The following is a 26,406-nucleotide window of genomic DNA, read 5'->3' on the forward strand; positions in this document are numbered from 1 at the left end:
AAAGGCCAACTAGCCCTGGCACCCTGGGGTGGACCAGTGGTGGATAGGCCCTTGAGGCTCAGATACAAGCGGTCAGTGGAGAGAACTTCCTGTGCAAGGGCCAAAGTTGGACTGGGCCCCAGGCTTCTGCATCTCTTGGGCCACCCCCCAACCCCGGACCAGGTCCAGCTCATCCTCCCCCTGGAGCCCCCATCCCCAGAGGTTGTTGAGGAGACAGATGGCGCAGAGCAGGGATGGACTAGTGAGAGGAGAGGGTGCCTGAGGGTAATCAGGGGACTTGGGCACTCAGCACCCCCCTTACCCCCTTCTACCTCACCTATGGGGGCAGAAACTCAAAAACATTCAGAGGGCTCCTCCTCCATCCGGGTTTGGGGTCCCTGACCTCAGAGGCAGGATGGTGGCCTCCAGGAACTATTCATCATCAGGGCCTCGGAGCCTGCAGATGGAAGGGACTCCCGCCCTCCACCCCCACCTTGGAGCCCTGAGTGCCAGAGATACAGTCACTGCCGGAGCCCCCGCCCCACCCCGGCAGCCTGGCCTCCTTCCAAGCAGGCTACAGGCACAGATGGTGCTGCACCTGCTCAATCTAGAGAGGAGGGCAGAGGCCCCATGCCTGCTTCTGCCGCGGAGACCAGCTCCCACACAGAACACTCCTCACTCCCCTGCTCGAGGTCCGCAGGGCACCCCCTACCTCCATACCCCCTGCCCTCCCTGGTTCTGAGCGACACACCAGGAGGTAGGGGCTGGGAGGGGAGAGACAGCCAGCCCCTTCCACCCAGCCGGTTCCAACCGACGAGGAAGGAAAGGAGGCAGCAGGCAGGGCTGGGCTCTCTTTCCTGTATGCTTCCCTAGGGGGCAGCAAGGGTCAACCCGCCCTGAGGAGCTCCACCCACAGCGGGAACACTAAATGAACACGGCAAAAGTGATCGGGCCCTCAAGGCGCCAAGCGCCTTGCCTTGGGACTGGAGCCTGACAGCAGTCTGGGTAAAGATATGGCCAGTGCAAAGGCCCTGAGGCAGGAGTTCGCAGCCTTTCTGACAGGCATCCTCTCCACCGCCTGACCGGGAGCCCAGCTTTCGGCTCCGCCCTGGACACGTGCTGTCACTCAGCCGCAGGCCCCGCCCAGGCCCCGCCCCGCCCCGCCCCCGCACACGTGCTGTCACTCCTTCGCCAGGACACTTGTGCTGTCACTCAGCCGGGTCCTGTCCCAGCAGAAGGCGCCGCTCCCGCTGCCCGACACTGCCCGCCGCCTGCTACCGGCCCATGGACGCTGCGCTCCTCCTCGCCCTCGGGCTGCTGGCCCAGGTAAGGCCGGGCGCCGCGCGGGGGTCGCTGGCCCCTGTGCTAAGCGCCGCGTCTCAGAGTGGGGCAGCCCGGCCTCCGGCCTCCGGCCTCCGGGACCGCTGGCTCTGGGCTCCCGTGGGCGGCTGTGAGCTGAGGGGCCCGGGGTAGGCTCTGGGTGGGGCAGCTCTGTCCAGGGCTCTGTGCCCCTGGGGGAGAGTAGTGTAACCGCCCCCAGTGGACAGGACGGGGAGCCAAGTTCAGGGACTGCCAGGAGAGAGGACCCAGAAGGCCACCCTCACGCTGGAGGTGCTGGCCTCAGCCCTAGAGTCTGGGGGTATTCAGTCTTATGGGGTGCATGGGGAGAGAGGGCAGCAGGAGCGCCCCTGGCTGGGAAAGCCTGGAGGCCAGGTTCCGGCCATGTCGACCCCCCATGAGTTGGCAGCTGACCCGCCTAGCTTGATGGGGCAGCTCTGCCCTCCAGAAACCCATTCTCCCTGGGGAGCCCCATGCCCAGTAGAGACAGGTCCCAGCACACATAGCCTCTGCCTCCACACTTCCTGCCAGCCCCCCAACCCCCACACCCTGAGGTCTCTGCAGCCTGGGAGCCAGCAGGTGGGGGGAAGCACAGAGCCCCCACTCTGCACATGGGCACCCTTAGATTCGACCACATCCTCAAACCCCTTAGCTAATGGGTAGGCACTGGCTGGGCCCAGGAGTGCAGTGTGTGAGCCAGTGCCACTGGTGAGGCCAGAGGGGATGGCCTCGGGCCTCTTAGACTGGACAGGAGATGATCACGGGGGCGATGAGCCACGCTTAGGACCCGTTGCTTGTTGTTACACTTCCACACCCACCAGGGCTTCCCCTCTCATCCCCACAGACCCTCCCACAGTTCCGGTGTGCCAGCTTGGGTTTCAGCCCCTGGCAGCTAAGTGCCTGTCATCTGGACCCTCCAGCGGCTGGCCCCTCAGGCCTCCAGCCCCACAGCTCCAGCCACCTCCACGCCTGCCTTTGGGCCCTTTCACTGACACCCCCACCCCCTGTAGACCATGCTCCCCACTCCCCACTGTTGTGTCTAGCTAGCTCAGAGAGGCCATGATCACCCTCTGCCCAGCACAGCCCAGCTGCCCACGACCTGCGCCCCTCAACCCCCTGCTAGGAGCTCATTGGGTGCAATGGGCTCTCTGCTCCTCCCAAGCCAAGCCCAGATGCCCCACACGCTCCAGAAGGCTCTACTCGCTCCAGAAACAGCGTTCCAGCCCCTGGTTCCCAGGGACCCACTCTTTTGAGACTGAGGGTATCATCCTCAGACCAGGTCCCAGGGGAGGGGAGGAGAGCTCAGATTCCTCTCCCCTCCCGCAGGGCTAGAATGCACCCCCTCCCAGACAGCTGGGACTGCAAGGATTCTGGGGGGGGCGGGAGTGGGGGGTGGACCAGTCAGCGAGACTGGCCGCTCACGTTCCTGCACTCAGCCCAGCTCAGATCAGCACCCAAATGAGGGGAGCGTCCCCTGGACCAGCCCTCCCCAACCCAGTTCAGCTTTCAGACTTTTGTCCCTTCCTATCCAGCCACAGGGGTCCTGTGGCCACTTCCTGGACACACCTTCCTTCCCCTCCAAGAGGCCCTGAGCAGGGCTGTCTGGGGTGGGCCCCTGGGGTAGGGGCTGTTGACCAGACTCTGTGTACCCATTGCCAGCTTGGTGGGCTTGACGGAGGCTCACCTTCCCCCTGCCTGTGTCCCCTGAAATCTCAGCCAGGGGGCTTCGCATGTGTCTTTTCAGAGCCGGCCTCTGTCAGTCCCTCCTCTGTGCCCATAGTGTCCCCAGTAACTGGGTCCATACTGGGACCCCACCTCGGGACCCTGCCCCGCCTGGGGGTAGGGAGCAGATAGTTCAGAGCCGACCCACACACTGCTGGAAGGGGCCCCCAGCTCCGGTGACCTTGCACTTGTGTGTGGGGACACCCCTCCAACATCACTTCCAAGCCTGGGTTCCTCAAATTCTAGGGACCAGGGGGAGGCCTGGAGCCTTGGGTCATGTGGGTGCGGTTTGCCTGGGCCAGGGAGAGGCTGAGGTACATTGTGGGCAAAACGTTCCCAGTCTGGTTTCCCCCGCAAGCTTCCCAGGCCTGAGCCCCTTCCCCCCACCTCCTCGGCTGGAATCCAGGCCACCCCGTTCCTGGACGGCCTGGCAGGCATCAGGCATGCCAGGAATGGAGCCAGCTGTCCGCCTGGCCCAGAGGCCCTGTGGTTCTCCCTTGAGCCCCCCTCCAGCTGTTGCAGGCCTCAGCGGAGGGACAGGATGGTGAGGCAGAGGACAGCTGTTCCCCCCACCCCCACTGGGGCAAGCACCATGCTCCCTGCTGTCCCGCCCACGGTGCTAGGGCGGCACCTCAGCTTCCCTCCCTGCAGCCCTGCTTACTGTCACGCTGATGTGGGGCTGATCCCCTGGCCTGCTCTGGAGGAGACCGTGTGTCTGCTGTGGGGGCTGCCCTGTACCAGGACTTTCCTGTTGCCAGGGGGTCTTCAGAGTTTGCAGAGCCCCCGGGAGCATGGCTGAGGTTTCCTCCCAGAGGCCACGTAACTCAGCAGAGCCCCAGAACCCTTTCCGCTGTCCGCGGCGGCCTCTGATTGCACCGGGCAAGGAGATTGGAAACACCCTTCTGTCAGCCAAGACACATGGGGTCCCCTGCTCACCACTCACAGGGGCCTCTGGAGGCCACAGGGCCAGGAGCTGAAGCAGGCTCTCCCTGCTGTCCCACTGGCTGCCCTGGTCACCAGTGTCTCTACCCAGCACGGAAGAGTGTCCAACTCTTTTCCTCGGGCCCCTGGGAGACAGCGTGCCTCGTAATTCTTTGTTCTGAACCCGAGGGTTGGTGAAGACAGCAAAGAGCGCTATGGGCTGCCTCCAGGCCCCCGGGCAGGATGGACCCCAGCGGAGGTCAAGGGCAGCTGACTGCCCCTCTGGGGCTCTGGCACTGTTTCACTTCTGTACAGTCGATGGTAGGGATGGATCCACCAGGGACCCCAACGCCACCCCACACGCAGACCCTCTGAGAGGTGGGGTGGAGCCCGGTCCCAGTCTCCCAGTCCTACCTCTCAGCCCCATGCCTGCCTGGATTCCCAACTCAGTAGGTCTGGGGTGAACTGGTGGAATCTGTCCATAATGTTTACCATCCTGGTTGGTTCTGATGACAAGTCAAGCTGAAGTAGCCCAGCCACACGGTGGCGGCCAGGTGGAGAAGGCACCCCACAGGTCCCAGGGGATGAGCGGTCCTGAGCCAGAAAGGCCCCACAAGGAAGTTTCAGCCTCGGGGCCTGGCCCTTGGTAGCCTGCAGCTGGACAGTGTCACCTACTCCAGACCTTGCCTGGTCTGGGGTGAGCAAGACCGTTCTGCCCTTGTTGCTGGTTTGTGGGGTGCTTACCACACGGCTGGGCTCCATGAACTCCAAATGCGGTGGGGAGCTCTTTTACTCAGGAGCCTTGGGGTTAGGGGCCCAACAGCAGGGCAGGGGCCTGGCATCTCTAGGGGTTCCAGGTGTTGTCTTCAGCTCTTGGTTAAGGGTGGGGCTGAGGGTAAGCTTTGGGGAGCTGCTGGACCCCCACTGGGGGAAGGGGGTCCCTGACACCCATTGCTTCTTAGTGGCACGGGGGCTTTGGTGAGCTTCTTCCGATCAATGTCCACAGTTCTGTCCACGTGGCTTCGTCCCGGCCCCGATGTTTTGTGATGCCTAGGCAGCTCCTAGGCCTTCACTGACCACCAGTGTCTCTGGAAAGGGGATGCTGGGAGAACAAAGGACAAACTGAGACACATTCCCAGAGTGGGAAATGGGCTGCAGCGCAGCCCAGGCCCCCACCCCTTGCAGCCTCTCATCTGGGGGAGGGGCCCCTGCCAAGGCTCCATGGCTTCTGCTGACCTTGTCACCTTGGGCTGGGGAGAGTCTGGTGGCCAGGACTCCCAGAGCCCACCCAGGCCACTTGCCCTGTGCCAAGTTGGTGGGCATCACGGGGTGTCGCCAAGGCCGGGGGTGGGCAGGGGTCAGCCAGAGGCTCGATGGGGAGCTGCAGGGGGCTAAGGGCCAGTGCAGGTGTGGACAGGGCAAAGTGTGTCCCTCAGGGTCCCTCCAAGAGCCTGAGGTCAAGAAGTACCTGCAGACTGTCCCCCACACCTGCCCAGCCCAGCCCTCCACCACGCTGAGGTCAAGGCAGGGCCTCTGTGTCACTGGACAGCTCAGAAACACTCCTCTTGACAGAGGTTCCAGCATTGGTGGTCCTGGGGCTCCCAGCTCTGCTGCTCCCTGAGGGCCATCAAGAGGGGCAGGCAGGGTGGGGTGGGGGGGCAAAGGAGCTGCTGCCTTGAGATGCCTGGGAAACAGACACCATCCCCTGAGCCTGTGACAAAGGCCAGCAGGTCCTCGCCTGGCAGGAGTGCCACACTGGCTTGTGCTTGGTGAGAGGCCAGCAGCCAGGGAGCTTGGAAGCTTCGCAGCCATCTGTCAGGCCGCGGGGAGCTTGGGGGCCTGGTGAAACGCCTGGTCCTCTCCCCTAACCGAGTTTGCTACTTTCTGGACCGCAGGCTCCTGGCACTTCAGGTGAGAGGGCAGGATGGGCACTCAGAAGTGTGGAGGTGGCCTGGGGCCCCTGGGGAGGCTGGCCTTAGTCCGGGTGTCGCTGCGGTTCTGTAAGCAAAGTGTGTGAGGACCCAGCTGGGCAGAACAGGGAGGCTGTGCTGGGGAGCAGGGCATGGGCCAGAGGTTGCCCAGAACAGAAGCCTCCTGGCTGAGGGGCTTCTCCTCCCTCTCAGCCCCCACCCTGAGACCCCGCACTCACCAGTCACCTCACCCTCCTTTCCTGAAGCCACCAGCCCAGTTGGGGGGCTCATAACAATGGCACATTGCTCACATTCTTCTATAGCCACGCCAAGCTGGGTCCCAGCAGTGCCCCCATCCCACCCCATCTCGGGCCCTGACAGCCCTCATCCAAGTCCAGCCAGGCTCCATGTCCCCCAAGACTGCACCAGCCTCAGCCCCACTCACCACTCGGGGAGTGTGGAGGACCCCTAATATCTCTATGCTCAGCCGGCCACAGTGCCTGAGCCCAGGCTCAGACCAGCCGCTGCCTGATCAAGGAGCGGACACAGAAACCGCATGCTTCAACCAGGCCTCAGGAAGCTCTGGGTGTTAGCTGGGGCTGCTGTCAGCTCTACCTCAACCCCCAACCGGGTTCCTTCTCTGGGCCTCAGCTTCCTTGTCTGAGTGTGGCAGAGAAGTGAGCTCACGATGGGTCTGGGAGCATTTTGGCGGGTGCTCTGTCTCCCACCAGGCTCCTTAGTGGTGCGGTTCTGAACCCAGAGCTCAGTAGGTGGCAACCAGGCAGGGCCTGGGAGGTGGTGATGTGCCCACTCCTGCCTGTTGGGTAGACTTGGGGGAGCATGGTAGCCTTACACAGCAGCCCCACCCACTGTCCTGCCTCGCCTGGCCTGATTCCTGGAGGAAGAGGCCTGTGCAGGGGGGACCCTGCGCCCTCCCCAGTCTGGCAGAGGAGGCCTGTGGTGTGCACAGCTACCCTGGGTGTGGGACGGATGCCCCCGACCCCTCCTCTTAGGACAGAAGCGTTGGCCTGGTCAATCTCGATCAACCCTCAAGAACTCAAACCGTGGTGAGGCCTGGGATGGCCGTGTGTCACCCCCACTGTCCCCGGCCAGGAGCACCACAGTCACCTCTGGCAGATCAGCCATGTGGGGGGAGGCTGATCTCTTCCTGCCCCTCCACCCCGTTATCTGCACTATTTACCCACAAAGTAGGGGGAGGCATGGGAGGGCTGCCCAGCTTGGCCCAGCTGTCTTTTCTGGACAACCCGCCTCCCCCATCCGCTGCCTTCCCAGGATCCTGGGAGCCAGGTCACCTTCTGTCCTCCTGAGTTCCCCATGCCACCCAAGTCCTGGCGCCATAGCCTCCCCTAGCCACACGAGGGAGGACCTGAAGTCCAGGGTCGGGATGTCCAGCCCTGGCGAGGGAGCACTGGGCACTGCTGTGCTGGTGACCGCCGTTCTCCTTCGTTGCAGAGCTTATGCCCCTCAGCGGGGGTCCCCAGGCTGAGGCGGCCCCGCACCCTGTACCCCTGGCGCCGGGCACCCACGCTAGGTCGCGTTCGGAGAGCCTGGGTCATCCCTCCCATCAGCGTGTCCGAGAACCACAAGCGCCTCCCTTTCCCCCTGGTGCAGGTGAGGGGCCAAGTGGAGCGGGGCGCTGAGGGCATATGCTTTAGGAAGGGAAAACCCTGGGGCCACAGGCTAAGCGACTTCGTCCCAGCTGGGGGAGGGACAGAGAACTAGGGGAGAGACCCCCTCCCCTGGGGGCACCTCCCCAGCCCGTTTCCTGGCCCGCAGATCAAGTCGGACAAGCAGCAGCTGGGTAGCGTCATCTACAGTATCCAGGGGCCCGGTGTGGACGAGGAGCCGCGAGGCGTCTTCTCCATAGACAAGTTCACGGGGAAAGTGTCCCTGAACGCGATGCTGGACCGGGAGAAGACCGACCGCTTCAGGGTGGGCCCCGCGCCGCCCCGCCCCGCCCCGCGCCGCCCCGCCCATTCCGCCGGCCCCGCCCCCGCCGGGGCCCCGCCCACACCTCCACCTGCAAGACTAGCGTCCTTAGTTGGGGGGCGCGGGCAGGTGTTCAGGGTCGCTCGCCCATTGGACAGATGCGTGTGAGTAGGCTGCGTCCTGCCCGGGAGGACTGGGCAGCCGGCAGCAGGGTGGGCGTCAGCTTTCCCAGGTGTGGAGGGTTCTCCCCCCAGCCTGCTAAGTGTGGCGGGGACGGGACGCCGTTGGGGAATCCCACGGAATTGGCCACCCACAACGCAGCTGCCCCATAGTGACCGTCAGGGTCGGGTGGGTGGCATGGGACCTGCCCCTTGGAGGTGTTGGGATTGTGGAGCCTGAGAGGAAGGGCGCGGGGAAGGGAGTCAGGACTGCGTGAGCCAGGCGTGGAAGAGGGGAACCTGGAACTCACCCGAGTCTCCTGTAAACAGAAGCTCAGCCCCCTAGCCTGGCCTAGGGAGGGAATTTCAGACTTTGTTTTCATGTGCCCTGAGTCGTCGCCAGACTTTGCGAGGCTGGTTCCCTTACGCTGAGTCAGAGAGCATATTTCCCTGGAAGTTGTATCAAGTCCATCCTCCAAAGGGACAGGAGGTGGCTTAATTTAAAATTTCACGTGTGGAGAGGAAACTTCAAAAGCAGCCAAAACCATTTACAGAAAAAGGGCCCCGAGACCAGGAGCACTTAGGAAGCGTTCCAGCCACACTTAACACAAGGCTGGCAGGCTTGGTGGCCGGCCGGCCTGCTGGGAGGACGCAAGCGCCCCCTGGTGGGGAAATCCCGCCTGCCCAGCACTGCCGGGCCGCGGGCCGCTTCTCACCTGTTTGCTGCAGGAAGCAAAATCGGCTCTCACTGTCCCTGTCGCCCTCGTGGGAGCTACTGGAAATTGGGGGCCACAGTGCCAGCCCTTGCTGTCTGCTTCACTAGCTCAGGGCCTTTGCTCTGGACCTGGGGGGGTCCACCCTGGAGGAGCCCACGGACCTGGAGATCGTGGTTGTGGACCAGAACGACAACCGGCCTGTCTTCAGGCAAGAAGTGTTCACTGGCCGGGTGCTGGAGGGTGCTGTCCCAGGTGAGCCGGGAGGGGTCCCGGTGGGGGAGGGGGCTTTGCCATGGCACTGGTGGGTCAGAAGTCCAGGATTTCCCGTCAGTGAGAACTTGAGAGGTCCTTCAGAGAGTCTCCAGGATGGAGGGAATTTCCACGGGTCAACTCAAGTCACTTTCTGTTGCAATATAAATTTAAATGCCCCAGTCTTCCAAAATGCAGGGATGGCAGGTCCCGGATGGCAAACCTCTGGTGGTTTCTGTTGCACTCCCCTCCCGCTTCTGCCTCCTGCCCTTCCTCTCCCCACAACCCCTCCTTCCTCTTCCCCACTTCTCCTTCTAAATAGAAGTGAATTCACATAACGTAAAAGCACACATTTTGAAGCGAACATTCAGTGGTATTTACCACATTCACAGTCTTCTGAAACCAGCACCTCTGTTCCTTCCAAAACAGTCTCAGGCCCCAGAGGAGAAGCCCTGCTCATTATCGTCATTGCCTTAACTGCTTATTAATTCTACACTTTGATTGCAGAACCCTCCACCCTCTATCCCTCATGAGTCCTCACAGGATGGACTAACTGGCCTGATTCTGTTCCAAGGAAGACAGACATTGCAGACAGCAGTCTACCCCTGCCCCTCCCACCCTGGTCCCAGAGGCTCCAGTCTGATCCCCAGCCAGTCATGCTGCAGAGGTGGGAAGGCTCAGGGTCACCACCGAGGCATGCCCCTCCTTTGCCACATGCGTGTGTGTGTGTTTAATCTGACTGTGCCCGGTCTTAGTTGCAGCATACAGGGTCTTCAGTTTCCGCAGTGAACTCTTACTTGTGGCACATGGGATCTAGTTCCCCAACCAGGGATTGAACCCGGGGCCCCTGCTTTGTGAGCCGAGAGTCTTAGCCACTGGACCACCAGAGAAGTCCCCACGTGTGTTTATTTCATCCCATTTTGTGCTTTTCAAGACTTAAAATGACAATAATTTTTTTTTTTTGTACTTCTAATTTCTCCTTCTGACATGGTTTCAGAGTTTGGGGACAGTTGCCCCAAATCCCTCTACAGGCCTCAGAGAGGTGCACTGTGTATCGTGTTTGCCTCAACCACTATTTAATTGTTTCCCATCCTTCCTGTCTGGACCTGGTTACAGACATGAGGCCTTCAGAGCACACACTTCCTGACTTAGCGTCGCCATCATCAGGAGGGCGACACTGACATGGAAACATCTCGCCTACAACCTCAGTGGGTGCATGGGGAAGGGCTCAGCCCCCCGCGTGGGCACCAGTGGCTGCGGCGACCTCGGCCCCTCTTCCTGCTTCCACGGGGCACTCCTCCTGCTGTACCAGGGGAGCCCCTGTGTGTACACCTCCCTGGGGGCCACTCCCTGGGGGATGGTGTCCCACCGTCTGGTATGCTCACACAGGGGTGATCTTGAAGATTACCCCTTGTTCTGGTTGTGGGGCAAGACTGACACCCCCACCTGCTCATGCGCCCTTGTTGGGGACAGTTCCTGGGTCTCTAGTCTTCACAAGGCTGCCTTTTGTTTTGCAAACTTTTATTGTAGCAAAATGCGTGTAAGAAAATTTACCCTCATAACCATTTCTAAGTGGCTTTAAGTCCATTCACATCGCTGTGCAACTACCACCACCATAGAATTTTCTCATTTTCCCAAACCAAAACTCTGTCTCCATTAAATACTAGCTCTCCATTTCCCCCTCTTCAGCCCCTGGCACCTACTGGCTGCTTTTTCATGCATGACTTGACTGTGTATGGGTGAAATCACACAGCATGTGTCTGTCCGTGTCTGGCCTATTTCACTGAGTGTCACGTCCTCAAGGTTCGTCAGTGTGGTGCCCAGGTCAGCATTACCTTCCTTTTCAAGCCTGAATAATACTCGCTGGCTGTTTGTGCTACATTTTGCTTATCTGCTTATTCTTCAGTGGACACTGGAGTTGCTTTCACTTTTTAGCTCTTGTGAGTAGTGCCGTACTGGACATGGGTGTGCAAATATGTCTTTGAGACCCTGCTTTCAATTCCTTTGGGTACGTACCCAGGTGGGATTTCTAGATCATGTAGCAGTTCTATTTTTAACTTTTTGAGGATCTTCCATAGTGTTCTCCGTCATGGCTGCACCATTTTTCATTCCCACCAGCAGTGTAGGAGGGTCCCAGTTTCTGCACATCCTCACCAGCACCTGCTGTTTTCTGTTTTGTTGTGTTGTTAGCAGCCATGCTGTGAGGCTGCTAACAAAGCAGGGGCCCCAAGTTCAATCCCTGGTTGTGTGGCTGGTGTGAGGGGGTATCTCATGTGGTTCTCATTTGCTTTTCCCCAGTGATTAGTCATGTTGAACATTTGTTAATGTGTTTATTGACCATTTGTACATCTTCCTTGGAGAAAGGACTGTTCAGTCTTTTGCCCATTTTTGAATAGGGTTGTTTGTTTTTCTGTGTGGTTGAGTTTTACGGGTTCTCTACATATCCTGGATATCAGATCCCTTTTCCCTGATCAGATAGATGATTTGAAAATGTTCTGTAGATCTCACAGGTTGTCCTCTTGCTCTGTCGATGTGTCTTTTGATGCGTTTCTGATGCATCATGAATTCCAATTCATCTGTTTTTGTTGCTGTTGACTGTGCCTTCATTATCATAAACAAGAAATCATCGCCAAATCCAGCGTTGTAAAGCTTTTGCCCTGTGTTTTCTTCTAGGAGTTTTATAGTTTGGGTTCTACATTTAGACTTGATCCACTTTGAGTTGTTTTTAGTATGTGGTGGTAAGCAATTCCAGGTCCAGCTCCATCCTTCTGCAGGGGGATACTCAGCTTTCACAGCACCGTTTGCTGGGAGACAGCCTGCTCCCTGTTGAGCAGTCCTGGAGTCTTGTGTAGCCTCACCTGCCCAGGGAGGTGAGGCTTATTCTTGGGGTCTCAGTTCTGTTCCACTGGTCTGTGTGTCTGTCTTGAGGGCAGATGTGCATGGATTACTGTACCTGTGGAGAAAGCTTTGAAATCAGGAAGTATGTCCCCTTAACTTTGTTCTTTTTTCAAGATTGTTTTGGCTGCTCAGGGTCCCTTGAGTTAGACAGGAACTTTAGAATGATTTTTTTTTTTTAATGTCAAGGAAACATCCTTGGGATTTTGAGAGGGCTTGCATTGAATCTGTAGGTCACTCTGGATGGTACTGACCACTTGGCAGCAAGTCTTCCAACCCATGATCATGGGCTGTGTGTCCATTTATTTATGTTTTCTCCAACTTCTCTCACCGATGTTTTGTAGTTTTCATTGTGGAAAGTCTCTTGCCTCGTTGGTCACAACACTGACATCCTGAGGCATGTATAGTCACTGTGAACCTTGTCTCTGAATGGGGCTGTGTGACTGGACCCCCTCAGGAGACACATAGGTCCTGTTCCCAGAGATGCCCGACTTTGGCCACTAGTGAGGAGGGTGTCCGCCAGGCGTCTCTGCTATGATTGTTGTACTTTTCTCTTCGTGGAGATCCTTTGAGATGGCGCAGGTGGCCCCTCACGCTGAAGCAGCAGCTTTGGTGTCCCTGAGGCTCCTGCCTGCCAGGTATTAATTGTCCTGATGGTTGGGAAGTGACGGGGTCCTAGTTCCGTCTTTTCCTCTTTGTCATCACTTGGCTTTCTATTATGTGATAGAACTTTCAGTCCTCCCTTTATGAATGTATGTGTTTATGTGTCACCCACCAAGGTGCTTGGCCTCCTTAATCAATAGAAGTTATTCAAAGGCCAGGCAAGAAATTCAGGCAAGGTTTACTGAGGCTCCTGCAGCTGCAGGAGGCGGGCAAATACAAGAAACAGGTTTCCTTGCTCAATCCCCAAGTGGGGCCAAGCTTGTTCCTTATATGCGGTGAGGGGAGGGGTATCCAGGGTTCAGGGGCCAGGCGGGAGGTTGTGGCTTAAATGGTTTGCCCACCCCTTAATGGGTGTTGAGTGCAGGGGGCATGTACAGTACCCTGCTTTTGCTTCCAACCCCTTTTTTGCTTTTCAGAAGTGGTAGTGGGGGGTTTTTTGGTCTTTTAAAAATCTTGTCCGTAATTTGGCCCACTGCGCATGCACACAGGCATGCAGCTACTTTCAGTCCCTTATAGTTTCCTTGTGTTTGTTGATCGAGGAGAAGTCTGTCCAGATGCAAGCACTGCAGCGCTGGGTCCCAGGTCCCAGCCTGTCCCACATGTATTTTGTTTTTATGTGTCAGTCTGCCTTTTTGGAGCCTCCCTTCATTTAGTGAGTTATAATTCTTTGCACCATTATTTTGAAGCTGAAAGCTTCACTGATCAGAAACTCATCAAAGCAGCCCAGGCCCTTTCAGCAGCCAGAGCTGCTCATGTATACAGAGTCTAGAGTGTGCGTGCTTGCATGTGTGTTTGTGCATATATGTGTGCTCACTCACAGCCATGTTTGTATATGTTTCTACCTTCATTACAAGTCACGAGTCCTCCCTGGCACTTCCACTTCCAGTCCAGCTCTGCGGGATCCCTTCTGGGTCCCCTTCTCTGATAGTGAGAAGTTGGGCTCCTTTTGCAAGTTTGTTCACTTGCTCGATCATAGAGAGCATGGCAAGTGCTTTGGGAAGCACTCACTTGCACCCCAGTGCCTGTTCTAAGCGTTCTTTTTGGCTTCAGCCTGGGGTCCAACATTGTGCCTGGAGTTACCTGGTTGGTAGCCCCCCACCTCTAAGGCTAGGCCAGTGGTTGGGTCATTACTGCTCATCAGACACCAGCGTGACTCTCAGATGACCTGACAGGGCCCAGGAGGGTCTGCAGTGAGCCCAGTCACAGGTTGGCGGGCAGCTCCCCAGATGGCTGAAGGCCAGCCCACCTAACTGGGTTCACTTAGTACACCTGAGCTGGGGTGGGGGTCAGGCCTGAATTGCTGCAGAGGAAAAGCAAGGTGGGCACAGGTGCTGAGATGTCTCCAGGGCCTGGCGGACCCCCCCCCGAGATTGGGAACACAGGTGGACACAGGTGCCGAGTGCCTGGGGGGCCCATGTGCCCCTCTCTCCTGAGATGTGGGGCCATGTTTGCCCCAGAGTACAGGTACAACCTGGGCACTGCTTCACTCTGCATGTGGGGCTGAGGTCAGGGCCTGCTCAGTGGCGGGTGCGCCGGCTACCTCCCCAGGGTCTGGTTCCCAGTGAGCTCGCCTGGTCCATCTTGGGACCCTATGGGAGACAGGTGTCAGCTGTGTGCACTGGACGCCCCGCCTCCTCCCCCACAAGCATCACAAGCCAGGATGCTGGGATGTTCGTGTGTGCGCAGGCTGACCGAGGGCCTGGAACTGGCACAGTTGCATGCCGCAGGGGAGCGGGCGACGCACCCTGGAGCTGGAGGCTGGCACCCCTGCGCATCACCCCCGCACGTCCCTGCCCTTCACAGGCACCTACGTGACCAGGGCTGAAGCCACAGATGCGGACGATCCGGAGACAGACAATGCAGCGCTGCGGTACTCCATCCTGGAACAGGGCGGCCCCCAGCTCTTCAGCATCGACCCACTCACAGGGGAGATCCGCACGGTGCAAGTGGGCCTGGACCGCGAGGTGAGGCCACATGGCTGTGCCTTGACAGCTGGACAGGGCGGTCCAGACTAGGGGTCTAACTGCCGCAGACATTCCCAGTTGCCCTGAGCTCCCGCAGACCTGCCCCGTGGGTGGTTGTGTAGTTGGATGCAGAGACAGTATGAGGGGCCCTCAGCTTGTTTCTGTTAAAAAATCTCCCTCACCCCACTGCCTGCAAAGCAGTTGGGCTCCCTGGCCTGAGTTAGGTCCACCAAAGGAGCCCTTCACCTCTTGGGCCCCACAGTGTCTGCTTATTCTCTGTGGGCCCCCTGCCACCCCCTGCTGCCTGGCTTCTGTGTGGCTTTGGCACCTCCAGGAAATCCTCCTTGGTTTCCCCAGGGCCAGTCACTATGTTGTCTGATCTCTGTCCTCTCTTGGCCATTGCTGCTGTCTCTCCAGGGTGGAGACCCACCCCCCATATGCAGCACGTGTCCTCCAAGCATTTATCCGATTCGACAGCTAACCTCTTGCCTACTCACAGGCTGGGGCAGAGTCTGGGGTCAGCAGTGGTGCCGTCCAACCCTGAGAGGACAGGCAGCCTGTTTTGCTCCAGAGCTTGGGAGCAGGACAGGAGCTGGAGCCTTCTGGAGTATGCCTGCCCTTCCCCCCGGGCCCTAAGGTGGCCAACCAGCCTTGCCCTGCGCTCCACCTGGGTCTCCTGACCCTCTGTCACTGTGCCCCCAGGTGGTCGCCGTGTACAATCTGACTTTGCAGGTGGCGGACATGTCTGGAGACGGCCTTACTGCCACCGCCTCGGCCATCATCACGCTGGAGGACATCAATGACAATGCCCCTGAGTTCACCGGGGACCAGGTGCCACCTCTACCTGCTGTTGCCCGGGGCTGCCCTCCCCCCATCCTGGTTGTCGGAGGACGGGGAGGCTGGGTGCTCAGAGGAGGCACCCTGAGTGGGTTGTGCAGGACCCCCGGCTAGAGGCCAGCATGGGGCCTGTGAGCATATTAGGAGCTGGAGGGCCCTGGAGGGAACCACCGAGACCCTGGGTTAGGATGTGTCCCCAGTTCCTCCTGGGTGGGAGTGGGGGCAGCTCTGCCCCCTGGGGAAGACGCGCCCAGGGCATGGCTGAGCCTGGAGGGGGCTCCCTGGGTCCTAGACTCCCCGAATGTAGGTAGCAGGAGGGTGAGCCCCCAGGGGACCATTACCCACCCCTGCCTGCCAGTGAATAATGGGGCTGGGTTCCCACAGTTCTTCATGGAGGCAGCAGAGGCTGTCAGCGGAGTGGACGTGGGGCGGCTTGAGGTGGAAGACCGGGACCTGCCTGGCTCCCCCAACTGGGCAGCCCGGTTCACCATCCTGGAGGGCGACCCCGACGGGCAGTTCACCATCCGCACTGACCCCAGGACCAACGAGGGTGTGCTGTCCGTGGTGAAGGTGAGCTGAGGAGGGCGCCTCTCATCACACTCTGGAAGCCTGTTTGGACCCTCTATGCATCCTAAGAAGGGAGCTGAAGGGACTGGGAACACGGACTGTGGGCTGGGGCCATGCTGACCGCACAGGGCCGGGGCTGGAAGGAGTGGGAAGCCCCCAAGCCCGTGTGTTATTTCTGGTATTTTGCCTCTTAATGCAAGTGATCCATGTGCACAAGTACAGACCTCATGTGTCAGCCAACCAGAGACAAAACCGGCAGAAGGTACGTGTGCACACATGCACATACACACCCGTGCCTACAAACATGTGCCTATACACATCTGCAGAGAGACACAGATGTAGTTGTCGACATGTGAAGACCTTTCTTGTAAGAGACTGACTCGAGCTGGCCAGCCAGGTTGTTGTGATGGCAGCTGATGAGTCCAGAGTCTGCAGGGCTGCAAGAAGCTGCAGAGTCAGGAGCTGAGGCTGTGTCAGAGGCAGGATCCCACTTTCCCAGGGGAAACCTCAGGCTTGCTCTCAGAGATTTACCCACACATGAGACCCACCCAGGTTCTCCAGGATCATCTTTATTTACAGTCAGCTGGTCGTACAGGTCAGTTCAACCACATCCATCAAATACCTTCTTAGCAATAAGACCCAGATCACTGCTTGAGTCACTGAGGAGGAAGCCTGGCCAGGGGATGGAAACTGACCTCACAATACCTGACAGAGGCATTTGAGTGTCAAGAGTATTTTCCCGTTATTCTCTCTTTATAGTTTTTATCTTTCCAAAGCTACAAAGAAGAAGGAAAGAAGGTGCTCCGAGGACAGACCAGGAGAGGTCTGCCTATAGCTGCCTATGGGTGCCCTGAATGTGGGGTCCAGAGTCCTGATGGGCTGCCACCCTGCTTCCCCCTACAGCCCCTGGATTACGAGAGTCAGGAGCGGTATGACCTCAAAGTGGCCGTGCAGAATGAGGCCCCCCTGCAGGCAGCTGCCCCCAAGGCCGAGCGGGGCCAGGCTAGGGTCAGCGTGCAGGTGCGGGATGTCAACGAGGCGCCTGTGTTCCGGGAGAACCCTCTGCGGACCAGTTTAGCTGAGGGGGCTGCCCCAGGAACGCCTGTGGCCACCTTCTCTGCCCGGGACCCTGACACACAACAGCCGCAGAGGCTCAGGTAAGGGCCCGCCCCTCTGCATCCTAGCCAGGCTAGGAGCACAGCTAAGGGTAGGCAGCCCTGTGTCCTGAGGATTCTCTTCCCATGAGAGACCCAGTCCCAGGGCGGAGGGCTTCTCTGCGTGGTCACTGAGGGCTCAGGGGCTCTCAAGGGCCTGTGTGCTTGTTCACACGACCTCGTCCTGTAGGCAGGGCTGGGCTCCATATGGCACACACCTACACAGCTAGTCTGTGTTGGCCAGCCTCTGGGTGTCTGGCCCTGTCCATTCCAGGGAGCCCTTGCTCCCTGGGACTGGCTGTCACTGTGTTGGATTTCACCCCTTGCCCTGGCCCTGTTCATCTGTGTCTGTCTCCATTGTGCCCACCACTGTGTCTTGGCTGTCACCTGTGGCCATGGGGCCCTGGGAAGCTCCCTTGCCCTCCCCAAGCCTCAGTTTCTTCGTCTGTTGATTGGGACGGAAAACACCAGCTTAAGGCTGTGGGAGGACTATCCTTAAAGGGGGGTGTGTGTGTGTCTGAGAGAGTGTGTGTGTGTGTGTGTAAGTGTGTGTGAGTATGCTCCCATCTACACATGACCACTCCCCTCTGGGAGTCGTGCTCAGGCTCTGGGCCATTCTGCACCCTCCTCCCCTCCTCGCCAACAGCTACTCCAAGGACTATGACCCCGAGGACTGGCTGCAGGTGGACGGGGCCACTGGCCGGGTCCAGACCCAGCGAGTGCTCAGCCCCTCATCCCCGTTCCTCAAGGATGGCTGGTACAGGGCCATTATCCTGGCCAGAGATGATGGTGAGTGGGGAGCCCAGCCTGGTCCCTGGGCTCCCTAATCCAAGCTGCCCAAGGGCTGAGAGCCGGGCGCTCCACTCAGCAGACTTACAGGGTGGGTGGGGGCTCCACAGGGGCCAGGGGCCCACTAGGCCTCTCCCACCCGCAGCCTCCCCACCCAGCACGGCCACTGGGACCCTCTCCATTGAGATCCTGGAGGTCAACGACCACGCCCCTGAGCTGTCTCCGCCGTGGGGCAGCCTGTGCAGCACACCAGACCGGGGTTCCGGCCTTCTCTTGGGGGCCACGGATGAGGACCTGCCCCCCCACGGGGCTCCTTTCCACTTCCAGCTGAGCCCCAGGGTCCCAGAGCTGGCCCGGAACTGGAGCCTCAGCCAGGTTAATGGTGAGCCCCCCACACACACCCCTGGGGTTCAGAGTCTAGGGGAGGTTCCCGCTGGTGCCACATCAGTGCACCCTCAGGCCCGGCAGGGATTGGTTATCAGACTCAGAGGACGGATGGGGAAACCGAGGCCTAGCATGCCAGGAGCGCCGACCAGTCGGCTGCTCCCAGTGCACGGACACAGAGAGGTACGGCCGCCCCCGGCCCCTGCTTGACCGCAAGCGCCCTCCGCAGTGAGCCACGCGCGCCTGCGGCCGAGGCTCCGGGTCCCGGAGGGGCTGCACCGCCTCAGCCTGCTGCTCCAGGACTCCGGACAGCCGCCCCAGCAGCGCGAGCAGCCCCTGAACGTGACCGTGTGCCGCTGCGGCCAGGACGGCGCCTGCCTGCCTGGAGCCGCTGCACTGCGGGCGGGTGGTGCGGGCATCAGCCTAGGTGCCCTGGTCATCATGCTGGCCAGCGTTATCCTGCTGCTCTGTGAGTGCCGGCGCCCGCAGGCCCTTGCCCCTGGACCCCAGCTTCTTGGCAGCCCCACCCGCCCTCAAGCCCCGCCTCCTGGCAGCCCCACCCGCCCTCAAGCCCCGCCTCCTGGCAGCCCCACCCACAATCTAGCCCGCCTCCTGGTAGCCCCACCCACCCTCCGGCCCCGCCCTCCATCCTCGCGCTCCACCCCGACCCGACACGGACCTCCGCCCCGACCCCCACCCAGTGCTCGCCCTGCTGGTGGCCCTCCTGGCGCGGTTCCGGCAGCAGTCCTGGGACAAGAGGCTTCTACACGGACTGCAGGACGACCTCCGGGACAACATCCTTAACTACGACGAGCAGGGGGGCGGGGAGGAGGACCAGGTGAGGGAGCCGGGGCGACTTACAAGTGCTGAGGGTAGGGCCAGGGGCCCCAGCTGGCCCGCAGCCTCCCGACCCGCGACGATTGCGGCTGACCCGAACGCGCTCCATCCGCCCTCAGGACGCCTACGACATGGACCAGCTGCGCCACCCAGCAGAACTGGCGGCCTTTGGCGCCCCCTCGGGACGGCCGCCGCTGCGCAGAGACGCCCCGTTCGGCCGAGCGCGCCCCCAGGCGACCCGTGCGCTGCCCACCAGCCCCGCAGACATCGCTGACTTCATCAACGACGTAGGTGCCCCGAGGGCGCCCCGTGCCCCCTCCTCCGAAGCCTGAGGCATCGCTCTGGAGCGGGACAGGGAGGTGGTGGCTACAGACTAAGGGAAGAGAAATGCCCAGAGGAAGTCTTGCCTCTAACCACCTTCTGGGGCAGGGGCAGCGCAGGGCTCAGAGCTGCTCCGAGTACCCTCGGCCTCCACTTAGGCCTCCTCTGCCCCCTCCCCTTCCCGGTTCCAGGCCTCGCCCCACCGGGTGGCGGAGGTCACCAAGCTGGCATGTGCTGGTCCTGAGACCCTGGCCTCTCCACAGGGTTTGGAGGCCGCAGACAGTGACCCCAGCGTCCCCCCCTATGACACGGCTCTCATCTATGACTATGAGGGGGACGGCTCCGTGGCGGGGACACTGAGCTCCATCCTGTCCAGCCTGGACGATGAGGACCAGGACTACAGCTGCCTCCGGGAATGGGGTCCCCGCTTCTCCCGCCTGGCTGACTTGTACGGGCCCCCATGAGGGCGCCAGAGAAGGGCTTTCTGATGGGGACCTACACTGCCCTGTGGAGGTCACAGCCTCCTGGACACAGAGGGCAGACCTCAGGGGCAAAGAGCGGACACGCCTAACTGGGCTGTGTGCCTGGGAATTCCAGCGGACCTCCATCAAGGTGGAAGATGGCTCTGGGCCCGACCCTGGCTCCTTGGTCAGTCTGGTTTCCCCCAGGGGAGGTCAAGGTTCGGAGCTGGAGTGGAGTGGCCAGAAGGAGGCACCCCTTCTGCCCCCGTCAGTCACCTACCATGGGGTCAGGCCCAGTTCCCAGCTGTGCCTCCCACCCACGCTGACCTTATCTCTGTGTGAAAGGACGCAGCCCGGGGGCAAATGTGAATTAAAAGTGTGCTTCTCTCTTCCTTGTACGGTTGGCCTCCCCCACCTCAGTTCCACCAGAGCTGTGGCAGCCGGCTGGTCCCTGGCTGCTCCTGGGGTGGGGGGCTGTGGATGCCTGGTTGTGAGGGGGAGGTGGATGCCAGAAGCCCCTTTCAGCCAAGAGTGGAAGCCAAGAGGGAAGAGCCAGAGAGGAAGCCAAGTTCCACGCACACCTTTATCTTTCCCACTTGGAGGGGCGCCAGGGCCCCTGGAAACAGGCGGGCTCCCCACCACCCTCCCAAGACCCTTCCACCAGCACTGGTGGATGGCAGTGTCTCTACAGCCTGGTCACCCCTCCTGGACCAGCTGTGTTCCTGCCCCAGGGAGGGAGGCTGGCAGCAGGGGCAGGAGGTCTTGGCGTGGGCAGCCCCGGAGGAGCGGGGAGCGGCACAGGCGGTCAGCGTCCTGCAGTGATTGGGGCAGCGTGCGGCCGCGGCTCTCCGGCAGCAGCAGGACACACAGCAGGGCGAGGAGGGCAAAAGATGTGAAAAGCACGTGTTGCAGGAAGAAGCCATGCCGGCCGTGCATTTTGGTGAGCGGGGTGGCTGCCTGGCCCAGGAACCCAGCTCCCAGCACCAGGCCCAGCCCGGCCCCCCTGCAAGAGAGGGCGGTAGGACATGGCTCCACAGGGCGCCCAGTGCTCCCGGGGTGGGTACCCTTAGTGGGGGCCAAGGTGTGGGGGCCCCAGGAAAACACCTGAAAAGTCTGGGGGAAAGCTGCCCAGGAACCAAAGTTGTCCTTCCATTAGAAAATCCAGTCAATTTTCCCCTGGAATCCCACCCTCTCTGGCGGCTCTCATCTCTGACCGCCCTGTCCTCCACTCCCGAGCTGATGGGCAGGCCATTCTGTGACCAGTGTTCCCCTCACCACCCAGGAAGAGACAGCTGAACACCCCTCCCAATGGCATGAAGCTGGGGAGTGTGGAGGGCATTGGGGTGTGCTGGCAGGGCCTGCTCACCTGATCACTGTGGGGAAGACCTCAGCTGAAAAGAGGCTGCTGAGGGCGGACACGGTCTGGGAGGCCAAGAGCCCCAGGACAGCGAGGAACAGCACCATCCAGCTGGGCAGGTCTGGGGAGGAGGAGAGTCTCCCATGCTGCCCACACGCCCTCCCTCCCCTCACTGTGTCTCAGGGCTCTGGGCCTCACCAGCCTTCCCTCTCTGCTCCTGCACTTGGAAGTTGGGGGTCATAGGCTGCCCTCGTTCCAAACTGTTAGTTGATCAATTGTGTCCAATTCTGCAACCCCATGGACCGTAACCTGCCAACCTCCTCTGTCCATGGGATTCTCCAGGCAAGAATACTGGAGTGGGTTGCCATTCCCTTCTCCCAACCTAGGGATTGAACCAGGTCCCTTGCGTTGGAGGCAGATTCTTTACCATCTGAGCCACCAGGGAAGCCCTCGTCCAATCCAAACCCTTACATTAAACCCCTTCTACTGAATCATTTTGGCCCTCAACTCTTTCGGCCTCAGTTTCTCTGAGTGCACAGTGGGGAGATGATGGATGGGGTGAACAGCAACATCATCCTGCCTCCCCAGCTCTGGGAGGGGGCTCATCTCAGGACTACCCCCCGACACACACATTGGGCAAACCCCTGGCCAAACATGACAGCCCTGCCAGCCTGCAGGGCCCCACACTCACACTGGGCCCCTGCAAGGAGCAGCAGGGATGCCAGGCCCAGGACCAAGGTGCTCAGCAGCAGGACTGAGCGGCGCCCCCAGAGATCCGCTGTCAGGAGCAGGAAGACGGTGGCTGCTGCCTCCAGGCCAGCTGCCAGGAAGTAGGGCCAATAAAAGCTGGGCTCACTCAGGACAAGGCTGTGCAGGAAGCTGGCTCTGATGCCCCCACTGATGAGCCTGGGAGGGATGCAAAGCTACAAGCCCAGCCAGAGCCAGGTATCTCACCCAGGGAGAAGGTGAAGACCCCTCCCTCCCTCCCTTAGCCCACCCACACCCCTTGTCCTCACGAACTGAAGCCCAGGATGAGTGCGTTCTTCCAGGTGACATGTGTGTGCCGGAGCTCCAGGACTGAGTGGTGCCGGGGCTGGGGGTGTCCCACGCACAGCACATCCAGCTCTGTGGACCAGGGGACATAATGGGGCACCAGTGAGGGGATGACAACCTTCCTTCTTCCTCTAGCACCCAGGTCTCTCTTCTCCCTGGCTAGTCCGTTACCCATAGCCAGGGAACTCTCCTCCTCTGTGCTGTCCTCGGGGTCCACACCGCTGGCTTTGGCAAAGTGCCACAAGATCCTCCTGGCTCGGGCTGGCTGCCCTGTGGCCAGCAGCCAGCAGGGAGACTCAGGGAACACGGCTGGAAACCTGCAGGGGTTGGGTGAGGATGATGCAGGACCTCCCCGTAGGGCAGGGCCCAGTGGGGATACATAGCATATGATTCTTCGTGTCCCTGTCCCATGCCCACCTGCATGGTGCTGAACGGTCAGAGGGAAGCAATACACATGGCCTCCACAGCGGACACGACCCCAGGTCACTCACCCCCAAAAGAGCAGCAGCAGTCCCGTCGCCAGGGCACTCAGTCCCTGCAAGAGTTGCCAGTCCTGGGCGAGCGGGGCCAGGCCGGGCAGCAGCAGTGTGCCCACCACTGAGAAGAGGCCAGCCCCCATGGAGAATGCCAGGCGGTTCGGGGGGTCACACAGCTCCAGGCCTGACCAGACAGGGAGAGCCTGAGGCCCAGGCCTCTCAGGAGGACTGCTTTGTCCAGGGAGGTGAGGGCCAGTGGCTGGAGGACCAGGACCTGGACATCTGAGGCCAATGTGTGGCCCGTTCTGTCACCCAGGCCTGGCCACAAAAAGCAGAGCCCACAGGGTAAATAGCGTCTCTCCTGCCTTCTGGAGAAGGGCCCTCAACTGGAGTGCCGGAAAGGCACCCTCTGATGGGTCAGAGGCCTAGCCTGAGTGGGCACCTCCCAGGGCCCCCCATGGTACTCACGAGCCACATAGAGGGCGAGGGAGGCCCCTGCCAAGGCCCCCCCTCTAAGCAGCCTCAGAGTCAGCAGGGCGGGAAAGCTGGCAACCAGGGCCTCACCGACCCCCAGGCCTGTGGCCAGCACCAGGGAGCCCACAAACACAGCCCGGCGGCCAAACCTGGTGGGCGGCAGGGGACAGCCATCAGTTCAGTCAGGAGAGCTCAGGGGAGGGCTGTCTGAGCAGGAGGGAAGGGGCAGTGCCTTACCAGTCACAGCCCAGGCCCAAGAGGACACAGCCCAGCAACCAGCCCAGGAGGTGGTCCACTTGCTCCAGGGGCACCTTCCAGCCATCCTCACACACGAGGTTCCTCTGTAGGGGACACCAGTTACCCGTGAGCTAGCCAAGACCCTCCTCTTCCTCTCCTGCCGGAGTTCCCTGAATGTCAGGGTGGAAAGGACACTAGAGGTCCTGCCCCAATGCTTCCCTGGGCAGGGCTGCACCTGCTTTCTCCAGCCATCACCCTCCCCCAGGCTGGCCCCAAGGCCTCTCCTGCACCTCCCCTGCCCTCTGCACTTCAAGAGCCACTTCCAGAACAGGCTGTGGGGCCTTGCTCACTGGCTTTTCCTGGCCAAGGGCCCTTGACCTCAGCTTTGCAGCTCTCTGCCTACCCTGTTCCTTCTCCCTAAGCTTAACATTATTTTGGGTCACACTACATCAGAGATTTTGTTTTAAAATCTGACTGCTTGTGAAAGCTGGTAGACAAGAATCTCTCACCACACCAAACAGGTGGGCAGGAAGAGGAGGCCCAGAGGGTTCAGGACCCCAGAAGAGCCTGAGCAGGAATGTGGCAACCCTGTCCCAGTTTCCAGGCAGGTGCCCTTCCTCCCAGGGCTGGGGTGTGGCTGCAGAGCATAGGCTGCCAAGAGAGAGGCAGGGGCGGGCAGGCCTTAGCTGGGAGAGGGGTGAGGGGGTGGGAGTTGCGGGGTGTGTGAGTGGGGGTTGGGGGTGGGAGGTCCCAGTTACCCTCTCCCAGAGTCCTGGGATGTCTCCATGGCACCCCTACCTCTAGGCCAGCCTGCACACACCTCACAGTGGGGAGACCTGCTCTTCAAAACGGAACTGACCAAATCACTCCTTTGATTCAAAGTCTTGGGAAACCAGTCTGAACACCTACACAGCCCCAAAGTCACAGGCGGCTGGAATGTTCATGGCACTGCTGACCACTGTGAACTTACCGGCTTAGCTTCAGTTGACTGCCTCCACCTCCCCAGACCACCGGCCTACCTGGGCAGCCCCCGGCCTCAGACTCTGCCTTTAGGCCTGGCACACTGCCTACTTAGACATCTGCTACACCATCAGACAGGAAGGGGCTGACGCCCCAATCAAAAGCCCCAGGATGACAATCCCTGTCGACCGAAGGCAGAAGAGCGGGGAGAACCCCAGGAGGGGACAGAGGGCAGGGGGACGGAGGGTCGGGGAGACAAAGCAGGGAAGCAGGGGACGAGGGACATAGGGGCAGAAGACCTGGGTGACCGGGCTGCGCAGCAGGTCGGCGGCGGGCTGCGCGTAGTACCAGCCGCGTGAGCAGGGCCGAGCGCCGTCGGAGCCCGCGCGGGGCACGGACTTGGGGTAGCTTAGCGGCAGGCAGGTGCTCCGGGCGCGCGCGGGGTCTGAGCCGCAGTGGTGCGCCGGCAGCGCAGTGAGCAAGAGCTCCGAGCTCAGCGCCAACCCCAGCGCCACGCACGGCAGCCACGAAGCGGCGGCCAGGAGGCACCGGGCCCGGCCGAAGCCGCCAGCCAAGCGCAGAACCCGCACCTCGGGCTCCATCCGAGGCCTCTGCGCTCTGTGGCGGTGGCGGCGGGGCTTGAGAGGGACAGAGTGTGAGGGGCGGGGCCTTATAGGGGCGGTGTCGGCGGGGCGGGGTTTGAGAGGGACTGTGTCTGCGGAGCAGGGCCCGATGGGGCGGTGTCTGCGCTCTGGCCGTTAGCGGGGAGGGACCTGGGCGGGGCACGGAGAGAGGTGGGGCGGGGCCTTGGACGGCAAAGACGGTCTGGGCGGAACCTGCGGGGAAGGCCCGGGTGAAGGGCGGGGCGGATGGGGGTGTGGCCTGGAGTTGACTTGGGCGGGGCCCTCGAGGACCTGGCAGGTGAGGGGCTTGGGCCCGCGGTCGCGGGGGCGTGGTCAGCGAGACGTCCTGGCGCGGAGCGTGGTTTGGGGCGTGGCCAGAGGGGCACTCACGTGCGCGCGAGGTCGGACTGGTGTGAGGCAGCGGGCGACTCGCGAGGCGGCTTCTCCGTCGCCCCCACGGACCCGGGGCGGACGCTCCCTCAGGAGGCTCCGAGCTGGGGCGACGTGCGGGGGTCGCGGGCCAGATACTTCCTGGACCCCATGCCGACCTGAGACCAGGCCTGCAGGGCGCGGGCCACCACTGCTCCCCGGCGGCCGGCCGCGGCGCTGCAGCGTGCAAGCGAGTGGCTCCTGCCGTCCAGCGCCGACCGTCCAGCTCCTGTGGCTTGCTCTGACCTTCCTTCGTGGCCACCAGGCTGCGAGCCCGGGGGAGCGTGGTGTCCGGAAGGGAGGGACCCCGCTCGGTGCTGTGCGCCCTCAGAAGTTTGAAACTTACTGAAGGCTTATTGAGCAGATTTTCACGAGCGGAAGGAGCTCGTTCGTCCAGTGCTGGGCTTCCCTTGAGATGGGCTGGTATTCGCTGCGCTTCGGCTTCTCCCGTCCCGGGAACAAGGTAAGTCGAGTTGGCTTTTCATTTTCCTTTTTTCACAGGGAGGAAAGTTAAAACAGGGTCTATAGATTAAGCTTAAATTTTTTTTTTCTCCTGAGGAGAAATTCACATCACATAAAACTAACCATGTTTGGTACCGCCACCTTTCTCACCACAGAGTAAAACCTGGTACCAATTAAGTAACGGCGGAGTAATCACCGCTATCCCAGCGCCTCCAGTCACCTGGCGACCGCCCGCCAGCCCGCGCGTGGCCTTTGGGGTCTGGCTGCTTTCACTTAGAATAATGTTTTCCAGGTTCACCCACATTGTCGCAGGTATCAGGACTTCATTCCCTTTTATGGCTGCATAATATTCCATTATGTAGATTCGTCACATTGTGCATGTCCATTCATCCTTTGGCAGACATTCAGGCTGTTTCCACTATTTGTTGTGACTAGTATTGGCGTGTGTACAAGTGTTTGAGTCCCTATTTTTACTTCTTTCAGGTGTATATACCTTGGAGTGGAATGGCTGGGCCCTGTA

The 26,406-nt window shown here is 60.6% G+C and overlaps 2 protein-coding genes across 5 annotated transcripts; one reads left to right on the top strand and one right to left on the bottom strand.

Annotated features, from left to right (window-relative positions):
* Positions 1,178-20,213, top strand: CDH15 (cadherin 15). 2 transcript variants are annotated; one of them, XM_018061877.1, is made up of 14 exons: positions 1,178-1,305; positions 7,344-7,502; positions 7,668-7,823; positions 8,802-8,946; positions 14,305-14,465; positions 15,168-15,296; positions 15,687-15,872; positions 16,773-17,026; positions 17,670-17,812; positions 17,958-18,194; positions 18,426-18,665; positions 18,898-19,034; positions 19,153-19,320; positions 19,618-20,213. In XM_018061877.1, exons 1-14 carry the CDS (start codon positions 1,264-1,266, stop codon positions 19,816-19,818), a joined length of 2,358 nt encoding a protein of 785 aa, XP_017917366.1. In that variant the 5' UTR covers positions 1,178-1,263; the 3' UTR covers positions 19,819-20,213. The 2 variants fall into 2 exon arrangements, with proteins under 2 accessions (XP_017917366.1, XP_017917367.1); XM_018061878.1 differs by having other exon boundaries at positions 15,198-15,296.
* On the bottom strand, positions 20,380-24,995 carry SLC22A31 (solute carrier family 22 member 31). Of its 3 annotated transcripts, none has more exons than XM_018061880.1 (9): positions 24,672-24,995; positions 23,413-23,516; positions 23,170-23,324; positions 22,717-22,885; positions 22,397-22,542; positions 22,193-22,297; positions 21,864-21,992; positions 21,182-21,293; positions 20,380-20,818 (listed from the first exon to the last, which is right to left on the bottom strand). In XM_018061880.1, the coding sequence occupies exons 1-9, from the start codon at positions 24,972-24,974 to the stop codon at positions 20,512-20,514; spliced, it is 1,530 nt and encodes a 509-aa protein (XP_017917369.1). In that variant the 5' UTR covers positions 24,975-24,995; the 3' UTR covers positions 20,380-20,511. The 3 variants fall into 3 exon arrangements, with proteins under 3 accessions (XP_017917369.1, XP_017917368.1, XP_017917370.1); XM_018061879.1 differs by having other exon boundaries at positions 21,864-22,078; positions 22,189-22,297; XM_018061881.1 differs by lacking the exon at positions 22,717-22,885 and having other exon boundaries at positions 21,864-22,095.

This window comes from Capra hircus, chromosome 18, assembly GCF_001704415.2.
Source record: "Capra hircus breed San Clemente chromosome 18, ASM170441v1, whole genome shotgun sequence".
In the NCBI taxonomy this organism is placed as follows: domain Eukaryota; kingdom Metazoa; phylum Chordata; class Mammalia; order Artiodactyla; family Bovidae; genus Capra; species Capra hircus.